The sequence below is a fragment of the Typopeltis vanoorti genome, chromosome 24 (assembly GCF_054136105.1).
Source record: "Typopeltis vanoorti isolate ZY-2024b chromosome 24, IOZ_Tvanoo_1.0, whole genome shotgun sequence".
Classification (NCBI taxonomy): domain Eukaryota; kingdom Metazoa; phylum Arthropoda; class Arachnida; order Uropygi; family Thelyphonidae; genus Typopeltis; species Typopeltis vanoorti.
In genome coordinates this window covers 18,701,040-18,724,872 of record NC_143572.1, presented here as the reverse complement: position 1 = coordinate 18,724,872, position 23,833 = coordinate 18,701,040, and the positions used below count along the sequence as shown (strand labels likewise).

The 23,833-nt window shown below is 35.3% G+C and overlaps 1 protein-coding gene across 1 annotated transcript; it reads left to right on the top strand.

The window, feature by feature from the left end:
• Positions 1-252: 252 nt before the first annotated feature.
• On the top strand, positions 253-5,594 carry LOC150092968 (uncharacterized). The gene is made up of 2 exons (XM_090413717.1): positions 253-3,068; positions 4,758-5,594. The coding sequence occupies exons 1-2, from the start codon at positions 2,929-2,931 to the stop codon at positions 5,509-5,511; spliced, it is 894 nt and encodes a 297-aa protein (XP_090269843.1). The 5' UTR covers positions 253-2,928; the 3' UTR covers positions 5,512-5,594.
• The last annotated feature ends 18,239 nt before the right edge of the window (positions 5,595-23,833 follow it).

Sequence of the window (23,833 nt, the reverse complement as noted above, 5' to 3'; positions counted from 1 at the left end):
TGCATAATATTATAACAGTTGTTATTTTTCATTTGTCCATATAACGTAGATGCCACTTTATTCCAACGTCCTTAATATGTTCAACGTATCTTCACAATTATTAGTCACGCCAATGTCTTGATTTTGCTAATCAATTATAAATTGCCAGTAACAAACAAACATGGTTCTTTAATTTAATTATAAAATTATTAAGATATAAATGATAATAGAAAAAGAAAATTAATGTATTGCTTGCTTTGATTTGGGGTCAATTTTTACCTTCCCAGTTTAATTAGCTATAACAACCGTTGTGAACGCTCATTATTAATAAACACTATCGTTGTTCACTTATGCGTTTAGTAACCAGCCTTAACGAAAAAGTAGTTCCATTTGAGCAGTTTGACATGTGATGTTTCTTTTAGCTAGAAAGTATCACTAGCTTTTAGCAGGATTTCCTAATTATAAATGAGGCTGTTATAAGGAATATTTTTCCAGTATCCAGGTGCTGAATTTGACGAAAATGATTTGAATGCATCGGTGACGCTTATATTTATTTTTAAAGAACTTCAACTTTCATTCCGTTTTATGTATTTATTTATTTTGTATTCTATTAATAATAAAGTAGTTAATAAGCGGACATCATCATTATCACAATTATTACAGTTTACGAAACTTCGGACAATTTTTAAGATTGCAATTCTGTGTTGCAATCATAAAAATCTTAAGGCTTTAATCAGTTCACTTATTCAATTTGTTATCTGTTAGGAATTTGTAATGACATTCTTTAAATTTAAACACGCAACTATTGATTTTTGTTCAGAATTAAACATAATTAAGCAAAATTAATAAAATATTATTCATATAGAATGCATTATGCATGCCAGACTATATTCCAAATAAAATTGAAAATTAATATCATTGTTCCGTATATTTTTTTTTAGTAAATTTAAATATAATTTAAAAACTGCCTGCTTAAATGGCCAAGTGGATAGTACTTATGCTTTCAAACCAACAGTCTGTCGGTTCCTCCATGGACTTACGCCTTCTGATCAAAAACATCCCGACGCCTGCTCATCCTTACTCCCACTCTAATATGAAAGGCATTAATATGGAGTTGGTCCATCATGTTTCTACTATAACAGTCCTCAATCTTTTGGTAAGGCTTTCTACTAGATTTTGGTATGTTGCTGCAGTAATTTCCTTCCATTCTTTCAGAAGAGCATTAGTGAGATCGACCTGGCTCGCCAAATTATCCCGCAGGTATTTAATGGGGTTGAGATTAGATCTCTGTACAGGCCAGTCAAGTTCTTTAACACCCAAACCATTTCCGCACAGACCTGGTTTTGTCGACGGAGGAATTGTTTTGCTAATTAATACAGGAACAAGCCTTCACCTAACTGTTTGCCATAAAGTCAGAAATAGAATTGTCTAGAATGTTACTGTAGGTCGCAGCGTTAAGATTCCGTCACTGGAACTATTGCAAACCATGAAAAACAGCGTCAGCTCATAAAGCCTCCTCCACAAAACTTCACAGTTGGCACAAGACAGTGGGGTAAGCAGCGTTCTCTTGATATCTATAAACCCAGTCTCGTCCATTGGAATGCCCGATGGAGAATGCGTTTCTACTGTTGCAGAGTCATTGGCGGCGAGCAGCTTTACTCTCCCTCCCCCAAACATTGCCTTTGTTGATGTTAGGTTTGGTTGCAGCTGCGCGGCCATGGAAATCCATGTTGTTCTTCAGCTTCAGACAAATGGTTGCGCTGGCGTTGCTTCCAAAGGTATTTCGGGACTCGACAACGAGTGTTTCATCTGAATATACAGGCGATTTTTTTTTTTTTTTTTTTTTTTTTTTTTTTTTTGCGGGAGACGCACTTCAGAACTCGCCGATCCTGCTCTGCTAATTTATGTGATCTACCAGGTCGCAATTGTGCTGTTATGCAACATCACTTACAGTTGATCTGGGCACCTGTAGTAGGGCAGAAATAGCACGAACTGAGTTATTCCAAAGGCGTCATCCTGTGAGAGTGCCACGTCGAAAGTCACTGAGTTCTTCATTTACACCATTTTACTATTAAATGCTTGTCTGTGAAGATTACACGATCGTGTACTCCCTTTTCTACCTATATGAGTTATAACTGTGATGTCTATAGCCATATCCACTACGACGAAAGGGTATGAGGATATTTTTGTTCAGATAGTGTAGATGTTTGTAGGTCTTCAGGTAATAGATGATTTTCATCGCCTAGTAAGCCCACCACCTCCCCTACCTACTGATGGCTTGAAAAGTTTCGTGTTTGGTCTCTAAAGTATTATTTCCGGATTGTACTTCCCCTTAGCCCGTCTGGGGTTGAGAGGAAATCCTTCATCCTTGGGAGAGTACGATATAGTGCCAATGTCGACTCAGAATCTTTAAGGGTTATAGCGAGAGCGAGTTAAAAATGATTTATCTGATTCCATGATAAATATACTCTTCTTTCCCTTATATTTCAATAAAAATGCATTATAGACTTTCAATCAAATATTTGCACCAAAATGTTTTTTTCGCGTGTTTGTGAAGAATTGGAGTTTGATCCAAAGTTAAACTCCAATATAATTCAATACAGTTTTGACGCTTCCATAATTATTGGAGTACAATTCAATGAACATATTCTGAAATTTTAAAAACCGAAAAATAAACATAATTTTAAACTTCCCACCCGAAAATTAAATACAGTTCTTAAAAATTCCACTCGATGATTTTCAACGCAGTTTCAAACAATCACATATTAATAATGAAACTAAAAGGATTAAAAAAAAAAGGGAATCGCTTGTGTTTAATATTTTATTGTCAAGTTTCCACACATTATTGCATGTTAATTGTCGAACATATCAACTGTTGTGTTGAAGTCCGAAACACCAACCAAAGTAAACCTTTTCAAAGAAACTTGCATTTTTTAGGAATTTTTTCCGATGGCAGAGCTTCAGGTATTAACCAAATTACTCTCGCAATGTAAGCGATCTCGCGGTGAAATATTTCAGCAGGGGGAAGGACTTCTCCATTTAAGAGAGCTTGCTGATCCAAAAGTAGAAAAGTTAGCCGAAGCAGCAAGGTAATTTTTTTTTTAATTCTGTAATCATTGTTTTTGGTCTGATAATTATTAATGAGTATTGATCACGTTAAGATTTCTTTTTCCTGAATACCCTTCACGCGTCTTAAAGCACTTGCTAAAGATATCCTTTCGTCACCCGTGGGAAAAACACCTTTCCGTGGTGTGTGTGTGTGTGTGTGTGTGTGCGCGCGCGCGCCATCAACTTTCATCTTTATACCCAAGTGCTAAGGGTCAAGTTGTTTCAAACTAAACGTTGTATTAGCACAAGAAATCTACTGTGTTCAGTGTCGCTTGCCACCTCAAAACTCAGCGATATGTTCTATTTTATGTTTTTTTTATCCCATGCTTGTTCTGAAATTGAACACGTGGATCATCTTCAAGGCTGGTACGGCCACGTTTAAACTCGGCAGTCCATTTCTTAATTGTCGAAAACGAAGGAGAAGAGTTCCCATAAACTTTTATGAACTTTGAATGAAACCTTCTTTTACAAAGAATTTTATAACCGCACGATACTCAATTTTATCCATTTCAAGACAACACTTTCAGACAGCTGTATAAAACAAACTACTTGATAGAATGACTTGCAATTTCACATAGATGCTTATGACGATGTACCAACTTAGAAAAAAAAATCTTGCCGATTGTGTTGCCATCTATGGTCGAGGCCGAGAACTTTTCAGACAACCCTCGTATATTGATCCAGAAGGGTAGTGAATAAAGAAATTCTCTTTTATTTTTATCTGCACAATTGCTTCACCGAAATATTACCAAATTGGAGGTTATATTGCTTTAATTCGTGTCTATGATAAATCTCTCTAGATTTTATATAACTGTGATTTAAAAGAGATTTTCTTTTAACTCCCACCCCCGAAAATTGATTTCTTGTGTTTTTCTTTTTCCTTCTTTTAAAGCGTGAAAATAATGAATAAAGAAATATAAACATACTGCTATTTGCTTCAAAAAATTCCGAATATACAATTTGTTTCGTAATATATGGGGGAAAATCAATTCTAAAAATGAATAAGCCTTAAATGAGACTAATTAATCAATAAGCCTAAAATACCTACATCAGATATTTTATTCGTTGATATTTGCAAAACTTTGGCATAAAGACGCTAAAATTTATTTATTACAATAAAGTTTACAGTCTTCGTGAAATCTGGTTAGGTTACATCTATCTTGAACTATGCATTTGATATACCAGAACATAAACCACTCGACAAATTTTGGTGAAATTCGATATGGAGACGGTTACTAAAATTCCTTATTAGCATATGATGTTTAAATGCCATTACATTTGCTTATGAGATTTTGATCTTTAAAGAACATCCGTCTTCTTAACAGTCTCACGAAGAATTACATTAATAATTCAAAATTCGAGGAACAACAACAAAAGAGAATTCTTGTTTAGGCCTTTGATCCATCATACACACAGACATAGAGGGCGCTGCTGGTACATTCACTAACAGCGCCCTCTATGTCTGTGTGTTTGATCCATCATACACACAGACATAGAGGGCGCTGTTAGTGAATGTACCCTGCCGTATCGAAAGAGCTCAATGCTGACAAAACGGGAAAAAAAACACTACTTTTATTAAACAGTTTGTCCACATTTTGTCATTTTAATAATTTTACAGATATCCGTAGTTTTATTCTAAGCATCAGCCATGATTTATTTGTATTTTTCAGGTTTTGTTTCATTGTCAATGTCCAAGACTCTAATGCGGTAGTCAAATGTCTTAATCGCATTTGGAAGTACATGGGAACGCACATAACGGAATTGCTAACATGCGTCATAGTTCCAGATTTGCTAGTATTCATTTGCCATCACTACAGACATGACGTTCCACCTCCAAATGCTGCATCTATCATGAAATACTATCTTCGTCATGCAGATCTTGAAAATTTTACAATTGAGAATACCAGCTTTTCAGATTTCCTCTTATGCCAACTTATACCAATAAATTTGACTGTGGTCAATAATATTGGAGCAACATATTCAGAAATTGTACTGGGAATTCTACAGACTGGTACGTTATTAGAGGAAGAAACGTCTTTGAAGAACCGACTAGTTCGCTGCTTGGTTCGAAAGCAAATTTTGACTCTTATTGATCTAACGCGCAGATATTCTGAAGATCCCATGCTTCTAACTTATATGAAAATAGGAGGCGAATGTCTAATGTTAATCTTCAGAACAGTCACGCACGTATATTTACAGACACTACCCATCGAAATGCAAGATATGATGTGGAGTTTTAACAACTCGTTGTTTTATATGTTTTGTCCCAGTTTCGACTTAAGATGTGGGCAACAACCAGCCAGATTGCTGCATATTTGTCGTTGTCTAATAAGAAATGTGCTCTATAGAAATAGACAGCTGCACAACATTGAAAAATTGCCACTTCCAACGCTTGTACTACGTTATTTGTATTTGCATCATTAATCAGCACTGCATAACAGTGACAGAAAAGAAGTTTCCAAGTAATTAAGTATTCTATTTATACATAAATTGTAACAAAAATTGTATTGAAATGGTAGTTATAGCAAAATTGTATTCCAATAAAGTTATTAACTTATATAAAAATAGTCCGTTTTTGATTTATATTTTATTTTTAATGACTTGAATCATGTGATTCACGATTTTTACGCAGTGAACTTGAATATATATAGGTTCAAATCTGGAACTGCTGCTGCTCAAGAACCTCTAATCTTTATCAGCCCATGTGCACATGAAAAATATTTTTTGAGCAAATTTCCAGTCTCAGACTCAATGTGTGCGCTAATGTAATATGCTGCTCAAAACAATTAGAGGATAATTTGGTTTTCTTGTGAATTATAAAGATATAAAAATAATTTACAAATGTAACACATTTATTTTAAAATATTCTTAATATACAACAGTATTGAACACGCAACTACGTACAAAATCATTTTAAGACTTGTGGAAACGTGTCTTAGCCGTATTAACATGTGGGGGGGGGGTATAAAAGCGTGGCTTATTGCGTTCACTTCCACAGTGCATAATTATCACTTCAATTGTAAACTTGTGTCACCTACCACCCATTATTTTGTTAAAATGGCAGAGCAACATGATATCTTGTTTGGAGAGTCATTGGTCGGTTAGAAGCTGGACAAACGCAGCAAGTTGTCACCCAAGCGTGTCGTGTATCTCAAAACCTAATTTCGCGACTTTGGAATCGCTTTCTGGAGATGGAAAATGTTCTAAATCGTCTTCATACCATAGTTTTATATGCTCGAAGACCAATGGTTTGCATTCCGCTTATTGCAAATCACAAAAGAGCCCGAAGAATTTGGGCACAGGAACACCGCAGTTGGACAAATGAGGATTGGGCTCGTGTACTTTTTAGTGACAAGTCCAGATTCAGTCTGCAACCAGATAACCGACGTATCTTGATATGGAGTGAAAGGTGAACAAGAAATAATCCAAGTTTGATACAGCAGCGATGATGTGAAGGGTTTTTCTCTCCGAATGTGGAATTTCCTTCAGTCTGTTTGTCAAATTCCACTGCGAAACAAATTTTAAATTAGCAGCTGAGTTGCATCGTGGGATGGAAGAAGACTGCCGTGCACATTGTTGTTGTTGTGAAGTAACTTGAAAAAGAAAAAAATAATCCAAGTTTGTTCGTGAAATACCCCAACATCAAGATGGGAGTTTGATATTATGGGCTAGAATAAGTATAGGTGGCCATACTGATCTCCATTTTATCAGAAACGGTTCCTTAACAGCCCAAAGGTATCGCGATGAGATTTTGGAAGCTGTAGCTCGTCCATATGCTACTGCAAGTGGCCAAGAATTCATTTTTATGGATGACAATTCTCGTCCACACCGTGCAAATTTGGTACAAGAGTGGTTTGAGGAAGAACGTATTGAACGAATGGACTGGCTTGGCTGTTCTTTTTCTTCTTATTCTTCTCTCTTCCATCACCTATGTGGATGATGATGAGGCCGAATGAACTTTTTCCACTTCTGTCTGTCCCGGGAGAGTGCGAACAATTCTGTCCAGTTTAGAGCTTGTTGTGATTTGGTTTTCATGTCCTCTTTTATTTTGTCTATCCATCTAAGTCTGGGCCGTCCTTTGGATCTTTTACCTTCCATCGTTGTATTCAGGGCTTTAGATGGTAGTCTTCCAGTTCCCATTCTGGTCACATGGCCAAACCATCGCAGTCTTCTTTCTTGGATTTTGTCTATTATTGTTATTTCTTGTTTTAGTCGTTTCTTAGTCGATCCAGCAGAGATACTCCCAAGTAATCTTCTTAGCCAACCCATTTCAGTAACTAATAATTTTTTCTCTTCAGCCTTTTTGATATCCCAGCATTCACTTCCATAGAGGAGTATTGGGGGACCATTGTTTCATAGATTCTTACTTTTGTTACTTGTTTGATGTCTCTTGACTTCCATATTTTATTGAGTCGTCCAAAAGTTTGAGATGCTCGACTGATTCGTCTGTTTATATATTTTATAATTTCACCATTGTACTCAATAACTCCTCCAAGGTAGGTGAAGTTTTCTACCTGCTCTAGATTCTTACTATCAATTTCAATTTTCAGATTGGTGCTTCTTTTACCTATTTGCATAATTTTTGTTTTGTCTATATATGTTTTGTCAGAAATTAGCTGTAGATTTTCTTCTGTGCTCGCAAGTAATGCAATGTCGTCTGCAAATTTTAAATTTGTTACATTTTTCCCATATATTTTGATTCCGGAGTCTTCACTGTTTAAGGCCTTATTGGTTGCTTCTTCCAGTGTAAGATTGAACAGATCTGGTGACAGATTGCATCCCTGTCTTCCTCCGCTCTCTGTGTGGAACCAGTTGGTTAAGTGTCCTCCATTCATACTGCACTTTCAGATTTCTCATACAGATTCTTTATTATTCTTATAGTTTTGTTGGGAATTCCAAATTCTTCCATAGTTTTCCATAGTTCTCTTCTACGGATTGAATCAAATGCCTGATGAAAGTCTATGAAATTTCTGTAGCAACTTTGGTTGTACTCTAGTGTCTTTTCTATTAGCTATCTTAAGGTGAATAGTTGATCAATTGTGTTTCTTCCTGGTCTGTAACCTGCTTGTTCTTCTCCTAGTGCTAGTTTTATATATGGCTTAATTTGTTTTTGGAGTACTTTCGTAAAAACCTTAATTGGAATACTGAGGTGGCTAATGCCTCTGTAATTATTGCATTCTGTTTAATCTCCTTTTTTGTATATAGGAGTGATAACTGATTTGGTCCAATCAGTAGGCATTGCTTCATTTTTGTAGATCCTTTCAAATAATGTTTTTAATGGTTCCAAAAGTGTTCCTGCTTTTAAGAATTCTGCATGTATTTGATCAATGCCAGGTGCTTTCCTAGTTTTGAGTTTTTCTATGCTGTGTACTATTATTTCTTTGGTAAAGATATTTGTTTCCTCTTCCATTTCAGTGACTGGAATAGTAATATCCTGGGAGTTGTTTTTATTATATAAATCTCTGAAGTATTCTTCCCATCTGGCCATTCTTTTTGTTTTACTTTCAATTAGCTGTTCCTCTTTGTTTTTGATCATTATAATTTTTGTTGTCCGTGTCTTACTAATTTGGTCTATCTGTTTATATAATCCATAAAGGTTATTTTCTTTTGCTTCTCTTTTAACTAGTTTTCTAATTTCTCTGGTTAATCTATTGTATTCATTTCTGTTATAGTTCTGTTTTAGTTTCATGCTTTTCCTTTGATCGCTTAACCTTTTTACTTCATTCGAGATCCAATCCTTTTTACTTTCTCTTTCTGTGTAACCTATTGTATTTTCTGCCGATTTTAATATTATTTACTTTAATTTGCACCAATATTATTCGATGTTTATGTTCTATTTTGGTAGTTCCTTCAGGTTTTTATCTAGTTCTAGTTGATATTTTCTTAGAATATTGTTGTCTTGTAGTTTTTTTACATTCAGTCTCCTTTTGACTCTAAAAGTGCTTTCAGATTTTAACTTTATTCTTAGGTTTGCTAATACTAGCTTATGGTCTGATTCACAATCTGCAGAAAAGGATCTGCAATTGAGGATTTCCATCTTTGGTTTACAATAATATAGTCTATCATATTCTTGGTTTGTCTGTCTGGTGATATCCATGTCCATTTTCTTTGGGGTTTTGGTTGTTTAAAGAAAGTGTTGGTTATTGTTAGTCTATTATTTGAGCAGATGTTTAGAAGTCTTTCGTCACGTTCATTGCTTTCTCCATACCCGAACTTTCTGATTATTCTTGGCCAAGTATCCCAGTCTTTGCCTACTTTAAGTCCCCCATTTCAATTAGGAGATCTTGACTTGATGTCTGCTGTACTGCTTTTTGCAAAAATGTATAGAACTCCTCAATGTCTTCTGATGATGATGTCGAAGTTGGTGAGTATACTTGAATAATAGTCAGTGATCCGATTGATGTTTTAAATCTTGCTTTAATTATCCTAGGTGAGATAGGATTGTAAGACGATAGAGAGTTTTGAGCCTTTGGTTTCAATATAAGTGCTACTCCTTCTTGGTGTTTGTTGGCCTCCCTGCCTGAAGTTAAGATTTTGTACTGTCCTTGGTGGAATTCTCCTTTTCCAGTCCATCTGGTTTCGCATAGTCCAATCACTTCCCATCGGTATTTGTCTAATTCATGAAGAAGTATTTCCAATGCTCCTTCCTGGTGAAGAGTTCTTACATTCCATGTTCCTATGCTTGTTATGTTTTTCCTGTCTACTAGGTGATGTTTTGTTCCAATGGCATATTTTTTGCCTTCACTATCTTGGTTCCCTAATAGTGGGCGCGACCCTTGTTTGACCGGGCAACGATCGAGCCGGCATGTATCTTTAGGTTGGTTACAGTTCATTCGGTTTCAATATTAAGTTTCATCAAGTGTCAACCACCACTCCTTGACCTGAATTCAGCCCATCTTAACATGGAGTACAGACGCTGTTTGCAGCCGATTCACAGAATATAGCCGCTGCTTGAGATTGCCATATCTGGCTACCATCACTTAGTTTAGCCTGTGGGTCGACAGTTTACCTGCCTGTTCATAGGATTGTAATCCAATCGAACATACCTAGGATGCTTTAGGTAGGCGCGATTCTGCTCAACTGGTGCCACCACGATCGCTTCAAGAGCTCAAAATTACTCTCATAGAAGAGGGGGGAAATATCCCACAAGAACTGTTTGCTCGTCTTATCCGGTCCATGCAATCAAGATGTACCGCTGTTAATGGAGACCATATGCCTTATTAAAAATTAACAAAAGCGTTTTTGGCTATTTTTGTTTTTATTCTTATTAAAATTATTTCACGCTAAAATGTATAATTTGTTAAATTTGTAATAAATATCGATTATTTAAACAATACCTCATCAATTACACCCTATCCATAAGTAAGAAATATTTATTCGTGTATAAAGTACCCAATAGTTATAATTATTTGCAGAAATTTATAATTATCCGACAGAAACTAAAATATTCCCGAATTGTTTTCAGCAGTGTATTTCTCATATTGCTCTTTTTTTGTCTAGCTACAACCTGTAAAATTGCGAGCACTAAACTAATTCGCTTAAATCCGCTACAAAAATTTCAGTACCGTTTTCACGACTTCAAGTAACTATACTGTTTAGACAGTAGACACTCTAAATAAACATGCCTATGCAACTTGCTGACGTCACATCAGTTCACCCACACTGCACAGAACTAGTAACTAATCAGATTCCTAATATGTTACTATTTGCATGAGTATCTCAATCTAATTTATTTCATCTTTATGTCATTCTACTTATTTTATTTTTATTGTTTGTTGTCCCACTACTTTTGATTTTATCGCTTTTCTCTATTGTTTTACCTAGTTTTTATTTTTCTTCTTATTTTTTTTTAATAGTTTCTGTCATTGTTACTTCCATGTTAATAAGCTAAGGGCTACTTATCACCAGGTATGATCTTCTATTCTTCTATATGTTGTTGCTTTAGTTTTGTCTTGTGGTATTTGTATTGATTTCTTAAAAGAATCTCTTGATTGGTATCTTGAAATAGAAATCGTGATGAAAATATCTTTCCGTTTTGCTGGTTTTGTTGGCACAAGATACTAAGCCACTGTACAATAATATTTAATACTATCTGTTAGTCATTCGATGCGATCTGGTCAAATAAATAGACATTTCTTCAATGAAATAATGGCAAGCAGGTAAAGCCACGATTGGGGAACAACTATATCCATGCCAGCCTATGGCCTCAAGTTCCACAGATCATCATCCATGACAAAAGAGTCGCTAAATGGGAAGTTGAAGTGCTTTCATGCATTCTTGATCTCTTTGTGCAAGACGTGCATTTGCACGGGGCGGCAAGATTTTTTTTTGAGCGGCAAAGTTGGCATAAACTATACGAAAAATAAGGGAGAAGGGGCGGCAAAATTCCTAGGGTCGGCTCTGGTTAGTGGAAACATTTGTAATCATGTACTGATGGCACCACCTAAGGAATTCTTCTAGTAAATTAAATCAGTGCAATGCATTTCTGAAGTTAATCAGTTTCTATTGAATGCCCTTCTTTTATGACTGCTTGCAAGAAAGTTTTTGCTCACTGATGTGTAAATGACAGAATTCACAGCACCTGCAAAATGATTATATGGTCATTTTCTATACATTTTATTGGAATTGAAATTTAGGTCGAACTATCAGAGAATGGAAACTGAGTTCAATATTATTACCCATCATTCATGTAGAAGGAGCTTTTTTTTTAATTTTTTGGAAAAAGTGTGCTCCATACATTTTCAAAACTGTCAATTAAAAAAAATGTACCAAAACAACGGCCTTTTGATATAAGATATTTGCGGTACGAACAACATTCTTCAATAAAATTTATTTTGATAGTGTTTAAAATTCTCTCTCTCTCTCTCTCTTACACACACACCGTTATCATTAGAATCCACATCAGCTGCCACTCTAGAACGAGTAGGATTATCATCCGAAATTGATGTACTAAAGGGTCCGCAGATGACGAATTAAGTGGATGTGTAATCTTCCAGAATGGCGACTTGTTTCCATGAGGTACTGATAGTCGAAAAGTATTTTATCATAAGATCTGACATTCTTTTCTTGGTCTCTGTAGCATGCCAACCAGTTTTAAAATACTGCCTTTCTCCCTTCTGACTAACATTGAGCCACATCTTTCCAGTTTTTACACTTCTTCATTGTCGTGTGGTTATCCTTGAATTTATCCACCTCTCCTTCTCTGGCCCTTTTTTTTTTTTTTTTTTTTCAGTGTGGGATTCAAATCCCAATGACATGGAAATAAAGACGATTGGGGATACTAGTTCTACCTCCAGCCTTTTCCATCTTACTAGTAATTGAAATATGGAACCCGTTTTCTTAGACTGAGCTTCGTAATCCATAGATGAAGAGAGAATAATTACCAAATATCGATTGATAAATAATCTACTATAATACTAAAATGTCCAAAACTTTAAAGCCTGAAAGGTTGAGGCTCATTTGGGCTACGAGATTTGGTCATTGGCGATCTCACACCGATGAAATACATCAACCGCCTAAAGACATTCACAAACATCCATGTCTACGGTGGAATTCGAACCTACCACCAATTTAGTCAAAACTATCTAGTTGACCATAAGGAAAAAAAAAGAAAGAAAGAAAAAAAGAAGAAGAAAAGTCATGAGCCCGTACCTTAATGATATTACATCAAGTAAATAATACTTTTTAACTGTTTAAAATTTAGTGTCTTCTTATATAATAAGAATACGTATAAATAATGTAGGAAGAATTTTTTTTAAATCTCAACATTACGTGTTCAATGTAGTTCTTATTAGGTTTCCATGGTAACAAAATCTTCATATACTGTCATTCGTATGTTATTGAAATCAGATCCCATTCCTATTGCTTTAGGACTTGAGTCTCTCTCTTTCTTTTCTAGTTTACAAGAGCATACCTTCCAACCTAGTAATTCCTTTTGGAATGTACGAATAAAGTTCAAATAAATGATACAATAATGACATTGTTTTAACCTTGTCCGTATGTGTACGCAATTGCTATTAGATTACACAAGGCATGATCTCGGCTAGTTGCTAAGGGTGGATTGCTTCACATCTGCACGTTACATGAACTCGATTCTTTTCAAAGTTCGAAGTCTCTTGTTCTTCTTTTCTTTCCGACATCATTTTATTAATTACGTCAGTTATAATCTCAGTCTTTCTTCCGTATCCCATTTCTGGTGATAATTCATTTGTTTTATTGCGAAATGCTGTTACAGGTTCTTCTCTATTTCGTTCGCCATTGGCCAGAATTTTATTTCATATGCTCAAAGGCAGATTTTTCTTTTTAATGGTCTAGACTTAAAAAAGTAATGAATTCCAATCCACAAAAACGAAAACCTTGCTGATAATATTACTCTTACAACTGTTATGATCATACGATTCTTCTATTAAATACTCATAAATAGGCTAGGCTGAAAATCGTTTGCTACAAGCTAATCCGAAGCGGTATGGTCACTTAAACAGAATGGAAGAGGAAGGGTTAGAAAAACAAGCGTTTTTTTCCCTCCTGTTGCCAGGATGGCAGGAAAAAAGACCAACAAGAAGACTAGACTAAGATCTAGGATAAGTAAGAAGTATCGTAAAAGACGGAAATATAAATCGGACAATATTGGAGTGATATGACAGATGATAGATTAATTTGGAGGAAAATCAAACTTAGTAATGACGCAAGCTTTCATGTAGTACTATCATAAGACAGGTACACCCGCCTGAGCGTATATATCAGGACAGTGGAGCACTGCAATGATCGCTAATTCATAAGTAGTGTAGAATAGAAGACACAACACAACATAAATAAAAAAGTGAATTTTAATTAGGAAAAGATTTTTGGAAAATTTTCTAGTGTTTCTTCTTTTTTCTTTGGAGGGGCAGGGCCCCTTGCCTCCCTCTGAGTGCGTTACTGTATCAGGATTATATGTATATATAATGAATTTTTCCGCTACATTTCGTATCCAATTGCAACTAAAATTGAAACAGTTGAATTCAATGTAATAATAACAAATCAATATAATAATTATAGTTAGAGTCAGGATAAGTTGCTTTAACTTGAAGAAAACTAATCCAATGTACATATTTTATACATTTTTCAAAACGCACCTAAAAATAATAATAATAAAAAAAGACATCCTAGCTCTTATCAAAATAAGGGGAAAGATAAAGAAGAGTATGATTGTCAATATTTCACTAAAAACCATTTATCAAGACAGATAATCTGGAAAAATTTTCGAAACATGGAAAATTTGCTTGAAAGAAAGAGAGAGAGAAAGAGAGGGATCGGTTTTGTTAGAATTACTGTCTAAACAATTAATGCTAAAGCAAATGTATTATACTTTTCAATCGTGTGTGTTTACAAACTGGTTTGTCCGTTCCAAGGATGAAAAATTCCTCCACTTCCGTACGGGACTTGCTAACTCATCTTCAACTGAAAGCTATTATAAAAGTTCTTCGCGTCTTAAATGGGATTCGAAATCAAAGGCCTTTACAACCGGAAGATAAACTGTCGTGACGTTTTCTTCATGCAACAAAAGACAACCGATAATAGTAGCAATGAAATGAATGGATGTAGAAGGAAGGAATTGAAGCAGCTGAAGTGAAGACAAAGAATAGATTGAAATACAGACCTAAAGGGGAGGAAAAATGCTTGCATAAAAATAAATGAAGAAACGTGGACAGTAGTACAATATTTTAAATAATGGCTTATGTAATTTAACACACACACGCACGCATGCAATAGCAATCACTTCCCCAAACTTAAGAGATGGCATACAATCCGTCTGATTAAGGTTAGGACAGTGGCGTGGGGCTCCACACGAATTGAGAAATCGTGTAAAGCCCTAAGGGCATTGAAACTCGGGAATCCAGTCTGGCGTTATAAAAAGAAAATAAAAAGTTGTTCTGTTCTCTTGTGATTGTTTAATTAAACTATAGTAAATGAATTGTATTTGGTTTTATAGTGATTCAGGTTTAATACAATGGATATGACAATAAACTTATTCTAGACTTCAAGTCAGTTGTGAGGAAGATATAGAAAATTTTTTTAAAAAAATAAATACACACGAGAAATATTTCAGACCTAACTCGAAATAAGGAAAACAGAATTTCTACCAATGGAAAAATAAACAAAATAAAAGGAAACGATCCAGATATCATCCAGGAAGAAATAGGTAGAGAAGAGTACTGAGGTCAAATAATAAGCCAGAGGACATTGAAGAACTGCGGAAGAGAAAGCCAGGAAGATACACAAGGAACATGGTCAACTGTATACGGCCCAAGGGGAAGCAAACACAACCAAGAGAAGGAAGCGATCATTGTATTAGAAAATACGATAGCATTCTACAAATCCACCAAGGAAAACAACCGTGAAAGAGGATCTATTAGAAATGACCCGATTGTAGTATAAAGAAAGAAGAAAAAACAAAGAATAACAAACAGGATATATCCAGGAAATCTATTTTTTATAGAAAGAAAAATTGCGGTTGTTTCTAGAATTTCGAAAACTAAGGGGTTGGTTCAAAATAGGATAAGAAATCATAGAACAGATCTGGGGACAGGGAATTGTAGATAGAAAACCAGTAATCAAAATCACGTTTTTATTTTCTTTAAAAATATTTTAGCAAAAACGAATCTCTTGAGTTTTAAAAGTAAAAGTCAAAATTAATAAAATGCCAAAAAAGTAAAAAAAGTTCAAAAAATAAAATAAAATATAAGAGATATTCGTTAGAGCACAAGCATGAATTACCAACATACCAACACAAAGGCAAAAATTTTGGAAAATCCCAGAAAGAATCGCTCTCTCTCTCTCTCTTTCTCTCTCTCTCTCTCTCTCTCTCTCTCTCTCTCTCTCTCTCTCTCTCTCTCTCTCTCTCAGTTTTCTTCTATCAACTTTCTTTCTCGATCTTAGCTCGTCTTCTCTGTTTCTTCACACCATCATTTTAAGAGAATCCTCATCCCACTTTACGTCTGATCGCATCTCTCTCTAAAACAAAAGCCTAAAACTGAATCTATAGCTAAAGGTTGTGAAGCTTCCAATTAACAAGCCATTGAGAAACTCATGAAACAGGATGGTAAAGAGATAAAGTATGATTATGAAAATATGGTTACCTTTTCAAGCTTTGATAATTATAGTTAACAAACAAGAATTCTTCCATCAAGACATAAAAAACCTCCTGTTCCGTGATCATAAGATATTTAACTCCTGCAAGATAAACAGTTCCAGTATTTGAACAACGTTGGCAAGTGCGGTTTGCTAAAGGATTCTCTTTTTTTTTTCTTTCTTTCTTTCAGTTCAGGAGAATATCTGCGATATTAGATACTCGAAAGCATTTGAAGTAACTGCGCGCCTTTTAGTACTGAGCTACTAACATGCAGAATCTACTGTTGTCATGGGAACAATACAACAACGTCTGTTGCTTCAAACGAAATTTTTTATTAATTTTAAAATAGTTATTAATTGATATACCAACAAAAGTTGTAAAAAAAATACAGCAAAAATGAGTCATTCTTATTTGTCTATTTCAATAAAAATTGACTTTCGATAAAAAAAAAAGTATCAATTTTTATTCTTCGTGAAATAAAAAACAGAAAGGTTGACAAAGCACCGATTTTATTTTCATTTTACATCGAAACATTGTTGCTATCATTTTCAAGGATAATAACAACCACAGTAGTGACACCTGCTAGGTTTCTTTCTTGGTGGAAAATTACAAAAGAAGCCATGTAAACAGAGGTTGAATTACTTAAAGCTGCAACTAGGGAAGTGTGCAACACCATTAAAATGATTATTCTTTTATTTATTTGTTTGGATTCACAAGGAAGTTTTACCTGCGTGTGCCTTCCCATATGGATAACCAGGAAACTCGGTGAAATATTGTACGGAATGTAAATAGACTGATAACAGGTTGCTAACTTTTTTTTTTCTTGTACGCGGGAGATCGAGTCTAAGAGGACTGACCCTGTAAGGTTTCGCTCGCTCTATCCGCACATGCAGCTGTCAACCTACGGGAGACACCTTCCAAACGACGCTTTCTCCCTCTTTCCCAGTGGCCCACATCCTGTTTAACAGCTGTTTTGCAGTCAGTCAACCGAACACCTAGGTGGCGCTTTTGTAGCCGAGTAAAAGAATGGCTGAAAATTCAGAAAAAGGCACGTGTTTGAGAACCAGGTGCACACATAGACTGTCAGCGTTCTGCCTGAAGGGGCTGACGCCGTTATGAAGGGGCCACGTGATTTAGGCTAACCGGCGGAAAAAGAGAAAGTATCGGTGAATTTTTCACCGCGTGATATTAAATTTGCACGTGCGAAGCTGCGTGCCGACACGGGCACATGAAGGAAAACGTTTTTGTATGACTGGTAGTGTCGCTTGACAACACTCCAAGAAATTATCAACTCCGAAAGTGATCTATTTCGGATAGTGAATGAATCTGTATGGTGAATTAAATGAGAGGACCCTTTCCCATTCCCAAGTCAAAACGTGATATGGTGACCCTGTGTCCTTGTTTTTTAGGAATGAGCGTATGGATTCTCGATTAGGACTAATTTGTAACGCCAAGTTCATATTAAACAAGGTGAGTAAATGAAAGTTAATTTGTTTCTGATCTAATATACTATTTTATCAGCTTTCTTCATATTCTGTGGTTATTATCGCCGCTTTTTATTTACGATTCACGCCATACTTAGATTCCCTGTTTCCTTTAAAATTATAAGAAGGTTATGAAATTTATTATATGGTTTATGAATTTAGTATGAATTTTAATATAGCTTCATACAGCCGTTTATGAAGCTATATTAAATGGCATATTATATTATATTACAACAAAAACCTATAGATAATTGTCATGATTAATAATTTATTTAATACTTAATTATAAATACCATTAAATTTTATAAATAATATTACTAATGTACTGGATTTAATATTAAGACGTAATTAATAGATCATTGCTATTAGTCATTCCTAGTTGGTTGATTTACAATCAAGTACAATAAATTTAAATTTTCAATACTTTAGTAATATTATTTATAAGAAAAGATTAAACAAATGAATTTTTTATGATAATTTTGTTTACTATATTTATTTTTAGAAAGTTTCATAAAACCCCATTAATAATATTCAGAGAGTTTTCGCATTCACTTTCTCGCTGTTCTCACTTGATTGAGAACAGCGAGATTGAGAATATTCTCGCTCTTATCAATGTCACCAGAGCCTTTAGACGGAAAGACCTGGGTTCGATTCCCGTCCAGAACGTGAAGAACCTTTATCTGGTCTGTTTTGAGTAAAGGTGAGTTAGCGGTAGAGCGTTTTCTTCACACAGAAACTCGGGTTTTTCGTCCCTCGGAACAGGCAAACCGGCCCGTGAACACACACACGGATCTACAGTCAAAATGCATACTTAGGAGGGCTCAAACATTATAAAGAAAACCGTCCCTTAAGACGGTCAAGGAACCGGGGTACCCCACACGAATAAATAAAATTAATGTCACCGAAAGTTTTTTAATCTTTCAAATTTTTATCACTAAAATTTTGAGATTTAACTTGACATGCTATTCTTGTTTCCATTCAGATTTTACCCATGTGTAAGCAAAAAAAAAAAAAAAAAAAAAAAAAAAGTTCCTGACAAGTGTTTAGTCGTGGAGATACTTGTATGGCAAACTTTTGTAACATAAAACTACATAAAAATTAGGGGGAGGAGGAGAAGGGGGAAAAACTATTCTAGAGTTCAAATGGAAATAACGTGCAAAATTATTATTATTATTGTAAACTCTTTGGTTTCCTTTTTTTTCCCATCATAATGCGTAATTAAAATCAATAATAGATCCACAATCATTTGTGGATGTATGCCTGGTGCTAACATTATATTTCTAAACACAAATAGTTTTTCGTTTTCTTTATAAGAAGCTCATTTACCAGGAGACATTCTAGCCATTCACTGCAGTGATTTAAAAATGCCACAGGAGAACATAAATAAATATTTAAAAAAGAACAATATCAGATCTATTTATAAAATCATGGGAAAAAAAATTGGAAGGATAAAATATTTCACTTACTTAAAACTAGACGTCCCTACATCGCACACTACTCATTGAAGTTGTTCTGACAGTTTCCTACTTCGTGTTTGTCTCGAACTGCGAGGTAGAAATAGATGATTGTCAACATGTTAACTGCAGCAACTACACACTTCTTATCGGAGATCCGAAAGCTCAAATAAATAAAAATAAAGTGCCATGTTTAGTCTCTGAGATTATATAATCGTTGGTATATTCTCTATAAATGCATAGTACGCTTGTGGGCGGGACTGTCATAAAAATATGGAATCATATAAATAAATAATAGTATTATATTATTTATTTATTTAACATAGAAGTAATTCTATGACAATTTAATCATTTACTACTTTTGTATTTTTATAACTTCAATTTTAATAATTTTTTTATATATTTGCCTATTTGTTTACATCGATACTAAAAGATAAAGAAGCCAGTAATAGAGTCTGCCGCTGGGAGTTGTTCCCTTTACTAAAACGCAAGATTTGTTAACGAATTTGAAGATAACGAATACAGTACATCTCTTCAATGTAATCGTTACTATAAAGATATTTCTTCGATCGAAACGTGTTTAAGTAAAGCTCGATAGACAGCAATCATCATTCTTGTCGGTTGTTGTAACACAAAGCATGTTATTATAAGCTAATCAAATTGAGTGAACTGTTTGTAAGCAGAACTTCTGGTTATAATCAGTTATTAATCATGTAGATTTGCGAAACTTAAAAAAAAAAAAAAAAAAAAAAAAAAAAAAAAAACATGCCATTTGATTATCTAACGAGCAGATTTTATAAAATGCATTTCCGAACGCATCACTTTCAGCAATGGCCTTGAAAGTTGCTCCTTCAAGGTGTTCTCCTTTATTATACCCCCTCTCTTCCCCCCCCTTGATTTGGTGATGTTCGTGATGCGCCTTGAATTGGCTTTCTTTTTTTCCCCCCTCTCCCACGTGTTTCTTACATTTACAAGCAAGGCATAAGACCTTGGCACAAAGAATTTTTTTTAAAAGTATATAACTAAGATGTACTTCGTGAACTTATGGAAAACTTAAACGCCAGATGGCAGGACTAGTCAAGGACTGAACTGACGATCAGAAATGCATATAAAACGAATTATATTTTAATTGTATGAGTAAAGTTGTTAACATAAATACCCCAAAGAATCGAGAATGGTAATGGAACCAGATTTTCTTCACGATACTCTCCTATTTGTCATTTAGATTTGAATTGGTAATCACCAGCTTGACACCGACGACAACAAAGCTTCTGTGTTATCATCAATATCTACGTGGTTTGGGGAATTCTGTTATTTCCCCTAATCCTAAACCTCACTGAAAACATGAAAAATATTCGATGTAATAATAAATTATAAAGAATCCTATCAGTTTTTGAGGGCCTCATTAAAATAGGGACCCAGGTTCGAAGTAGATTCATGCGAAAAGACAGCTCTGTCCTGCTGTTGGTAATTCTGTTTTGTAAATTATGACGAGTTTAAAACATGCTAACCTTTCTCAAATACGTTGCGGAGTAACAGGTATCTGAAGCGATACCCCCTCCCCCTCAACCCCGCCCCCCTTCTTAATAAAGTCCATCCGCTTTCCTTGATGTCAGAGCATCGTTCTTCTATTCACGTTCTACGGAGCCCGATAGTGTCGGTAATAATAAACTCTGAGGGGGATCTAGTGGAGGTGAACGCAAGGTCATATTGCGGACTTTCTCCTGTCAGCGTTCCCTTCTTTCGGGAACTCACGTGAGGGAACGGAAGCGATATTAATTAGCCCTCTCTCGTAGACGGTTGGTCTTTGTCTTTGATGCACACACACACACACACACACACACACACACACACACACACACACACACACACACACACACACACACACACACACACACACACACACACACAGGAAGTTCTTATCAGAGTGTCTGAACCGCGTCATCGTCGTCCATCGCAAAGAGAGACGCTTTGTTCCCAAAGTTGTCACGTGTTGCGGTCAGATGTCTGACGATGGCTTTCTGGTAAGGCTGGTGAACTCTCTCACCTTTTTGACACTCGATCCAAATACAGAATGTGATACCGACATTAGAATAAGCTCTCTTTTTTTTTTTTTTTTTTTGTTTCGCTTTCAAATGTATTCTTTTCCGTGTGCCGATTTAATGATTTGATTAGGTTAATTGAGTCCGTGTAAAAGTGTCGGAATATTAGTCACGCTAGACCACCATTGTTGGATAGCACGTGGTAGTGTGTATGCGCATCGTAGAACTCCATCTGTAGACAATAAACAAGGGCAAGGTTAGTAAATCTTGTATAAGCAGCTGTTTCCTTCCCTGGGATACTCTTTTGTTGTCAAGTATGCAAAGGTAAAAGTAAGTAGTCGATACAACCTGTGGATTTTTCACCTTGACTTTTCTCAAGAAGAGAAGAAAAGGAAAAGATATCGCCATCGTTGGTGTGTTTGTATTAACAAAATGTGTTTGGAAGCCAAAATCCAAAGCATAAATGACGGATTGTTTTGGCTAAGGCGCTTTAAAAAGCAATGATAGTGCATTTTACGTTTGTGATGGAAATTTAAATCTGCTGACAGATTTCGTAGGTTAAAAAAAAAGGGAACTGGTAAAGCCATGGCAATTAATTCTCTTTGATTAATTTTCGCAAGTGAGTACATTTTTAAATTTTATTATGTGCTTTTAAAACATAATTAATTTTTATATGTTCTATTTAATAGTTTAAAATGACATTTAATAATAGACATTAAATGAAACAATTACCAATTAGATTAAACTACTACAACACACACACACACACACACACTGGGGGGGGGGGGGGACCTCCGTAACACCATCAGTATCGACGATGCCTTTGATTAGAAATATCTCGGTTCACCCGTCGGAAGAATGATCATATACGGAGTGTTTTAACAGCCAGCAAACAGGTAAACCATCAGAAGAACACACGCAATTAACAGACATAATACGCTAGCCTTATAGTCAGTTGCTTCGACCGTAATTCCAAACAACCACGATACATACTGGTCAAAATATTAGACACACTCCTCATGTTAAATGGAATTCACACTGTGATATTGCATCCAAAGTGCTGGTGCGTGTGATAGTGGGATCATATGGCCGGTAAGAATAACTTGCAAACTGCTCTGCTAGAATGGACACACGAAATAGTGTCTCCGGTGAACAGTGTGATGGACGCAACACGTTAAATCGATATCGGCGAGCAGATGGCCGGAAGTAGCCGATCGATGCGAAAGGAGTTTGAGGGATACGACTGACTCATGAAGCCTAATGATCGTGTACAAATCTGTCAAATGATTGGATTGTTACAACAATCAGGGACTGTGAGAAATGGGATATAACAGCAGACGATCATTGAAGTTATCACGCCTGTTCAAAAAAAAAGTAACTAGTAAGGTTCGAGAAGAAACATTAGCATTCGGCACTAGAAAATACTGGAACTTTTTCAAGTCACTTCAGGCCTCGAAAAGTCGTCTCACACCCGGCGATGAAATTCATCTAACATTGACAATAATAATCATACTTATTACACCATATAATACAGTATCATCTCGTAACCAATTACTGTTTCCCATATTCATTACATACGACCTGATTGTCCAAAACACTGACAGTTTGCTGTAGTTTAAATGAATCTCAGTACAGTATTTTAATCTACCTCCATTCACGGAACTGTGTTGGTTAGATTTCAATCTTTTGTGAGCGAAATTGCTACAAATAATAACTGAAAAAAAAAAAAAAAGAGTTGGAGTTAAGGAGGCAACTAAGGCTATGAGGCAAGATATAAAAGATATATTTGAGATACAAAACAGATACAAATACAATAAACACTAACAAAATAGAAAAGGGATTGATCTTTCAAACTATTTATCTTGTATCTTTCTCGGTAAAAAAAAATCAATTAAACGATATAGCTATTCAAACTTTTTTTTAATAAAGGATTGCGAATGTGTAGTAATATACTAAATCCAAAACTTTATTGTGTCACCTAATTTTTAAATGTTAGTCACGTTGTTATTATGCCTAAAATTGAAATGAACAATGAAACATACAACACGTGCTAACTGAGAAATTCACATTTATTTTAAAGCAAGGAGTGTTGCAGCCCTATACAACATCAAATTTCGCTTGCAAGGCTTGTTTCGATTATTCACCAACGCCTTGCATATGCTATCCTTTTATAAAGAGCCTATTATGCACCTCTGATGACAAACATAAGAAGAAGAAAAAAAGGTAGAAAAGCCAGATGATTTGTTGATTACACGTCTACCACCAACAGCCCATAAATCCAGTCCTAAAGATTTCCTGACTGACCTATGAACTATGAACTTATTCCGTAAGAGATTTTGTTGATAGATAAAAATCACTATCGTATCTTCATTTCTCGTACGGAATCAATTTCGATGCTACCAATGAATTCAATTACAACTGCAGGTAAAGCTTTTCTTCAAGATAAATCGGATTATTCATAAATCGAAGGCGTTGTTTTGTTGACAGATTTTTGTTGTGCGTTTGCCCACAGGTATAATTAGGGCGGTGCTATCGCTTCTTCCTGAACTCGCAAAACAAGCTCTGCACCCTCCTAAGAATCTATTGCACGGTAAATTAGGGACACATTTGTTTCATTTTCCCCCTTCGTGATCTTTAACATTTTTTTTTTTACAT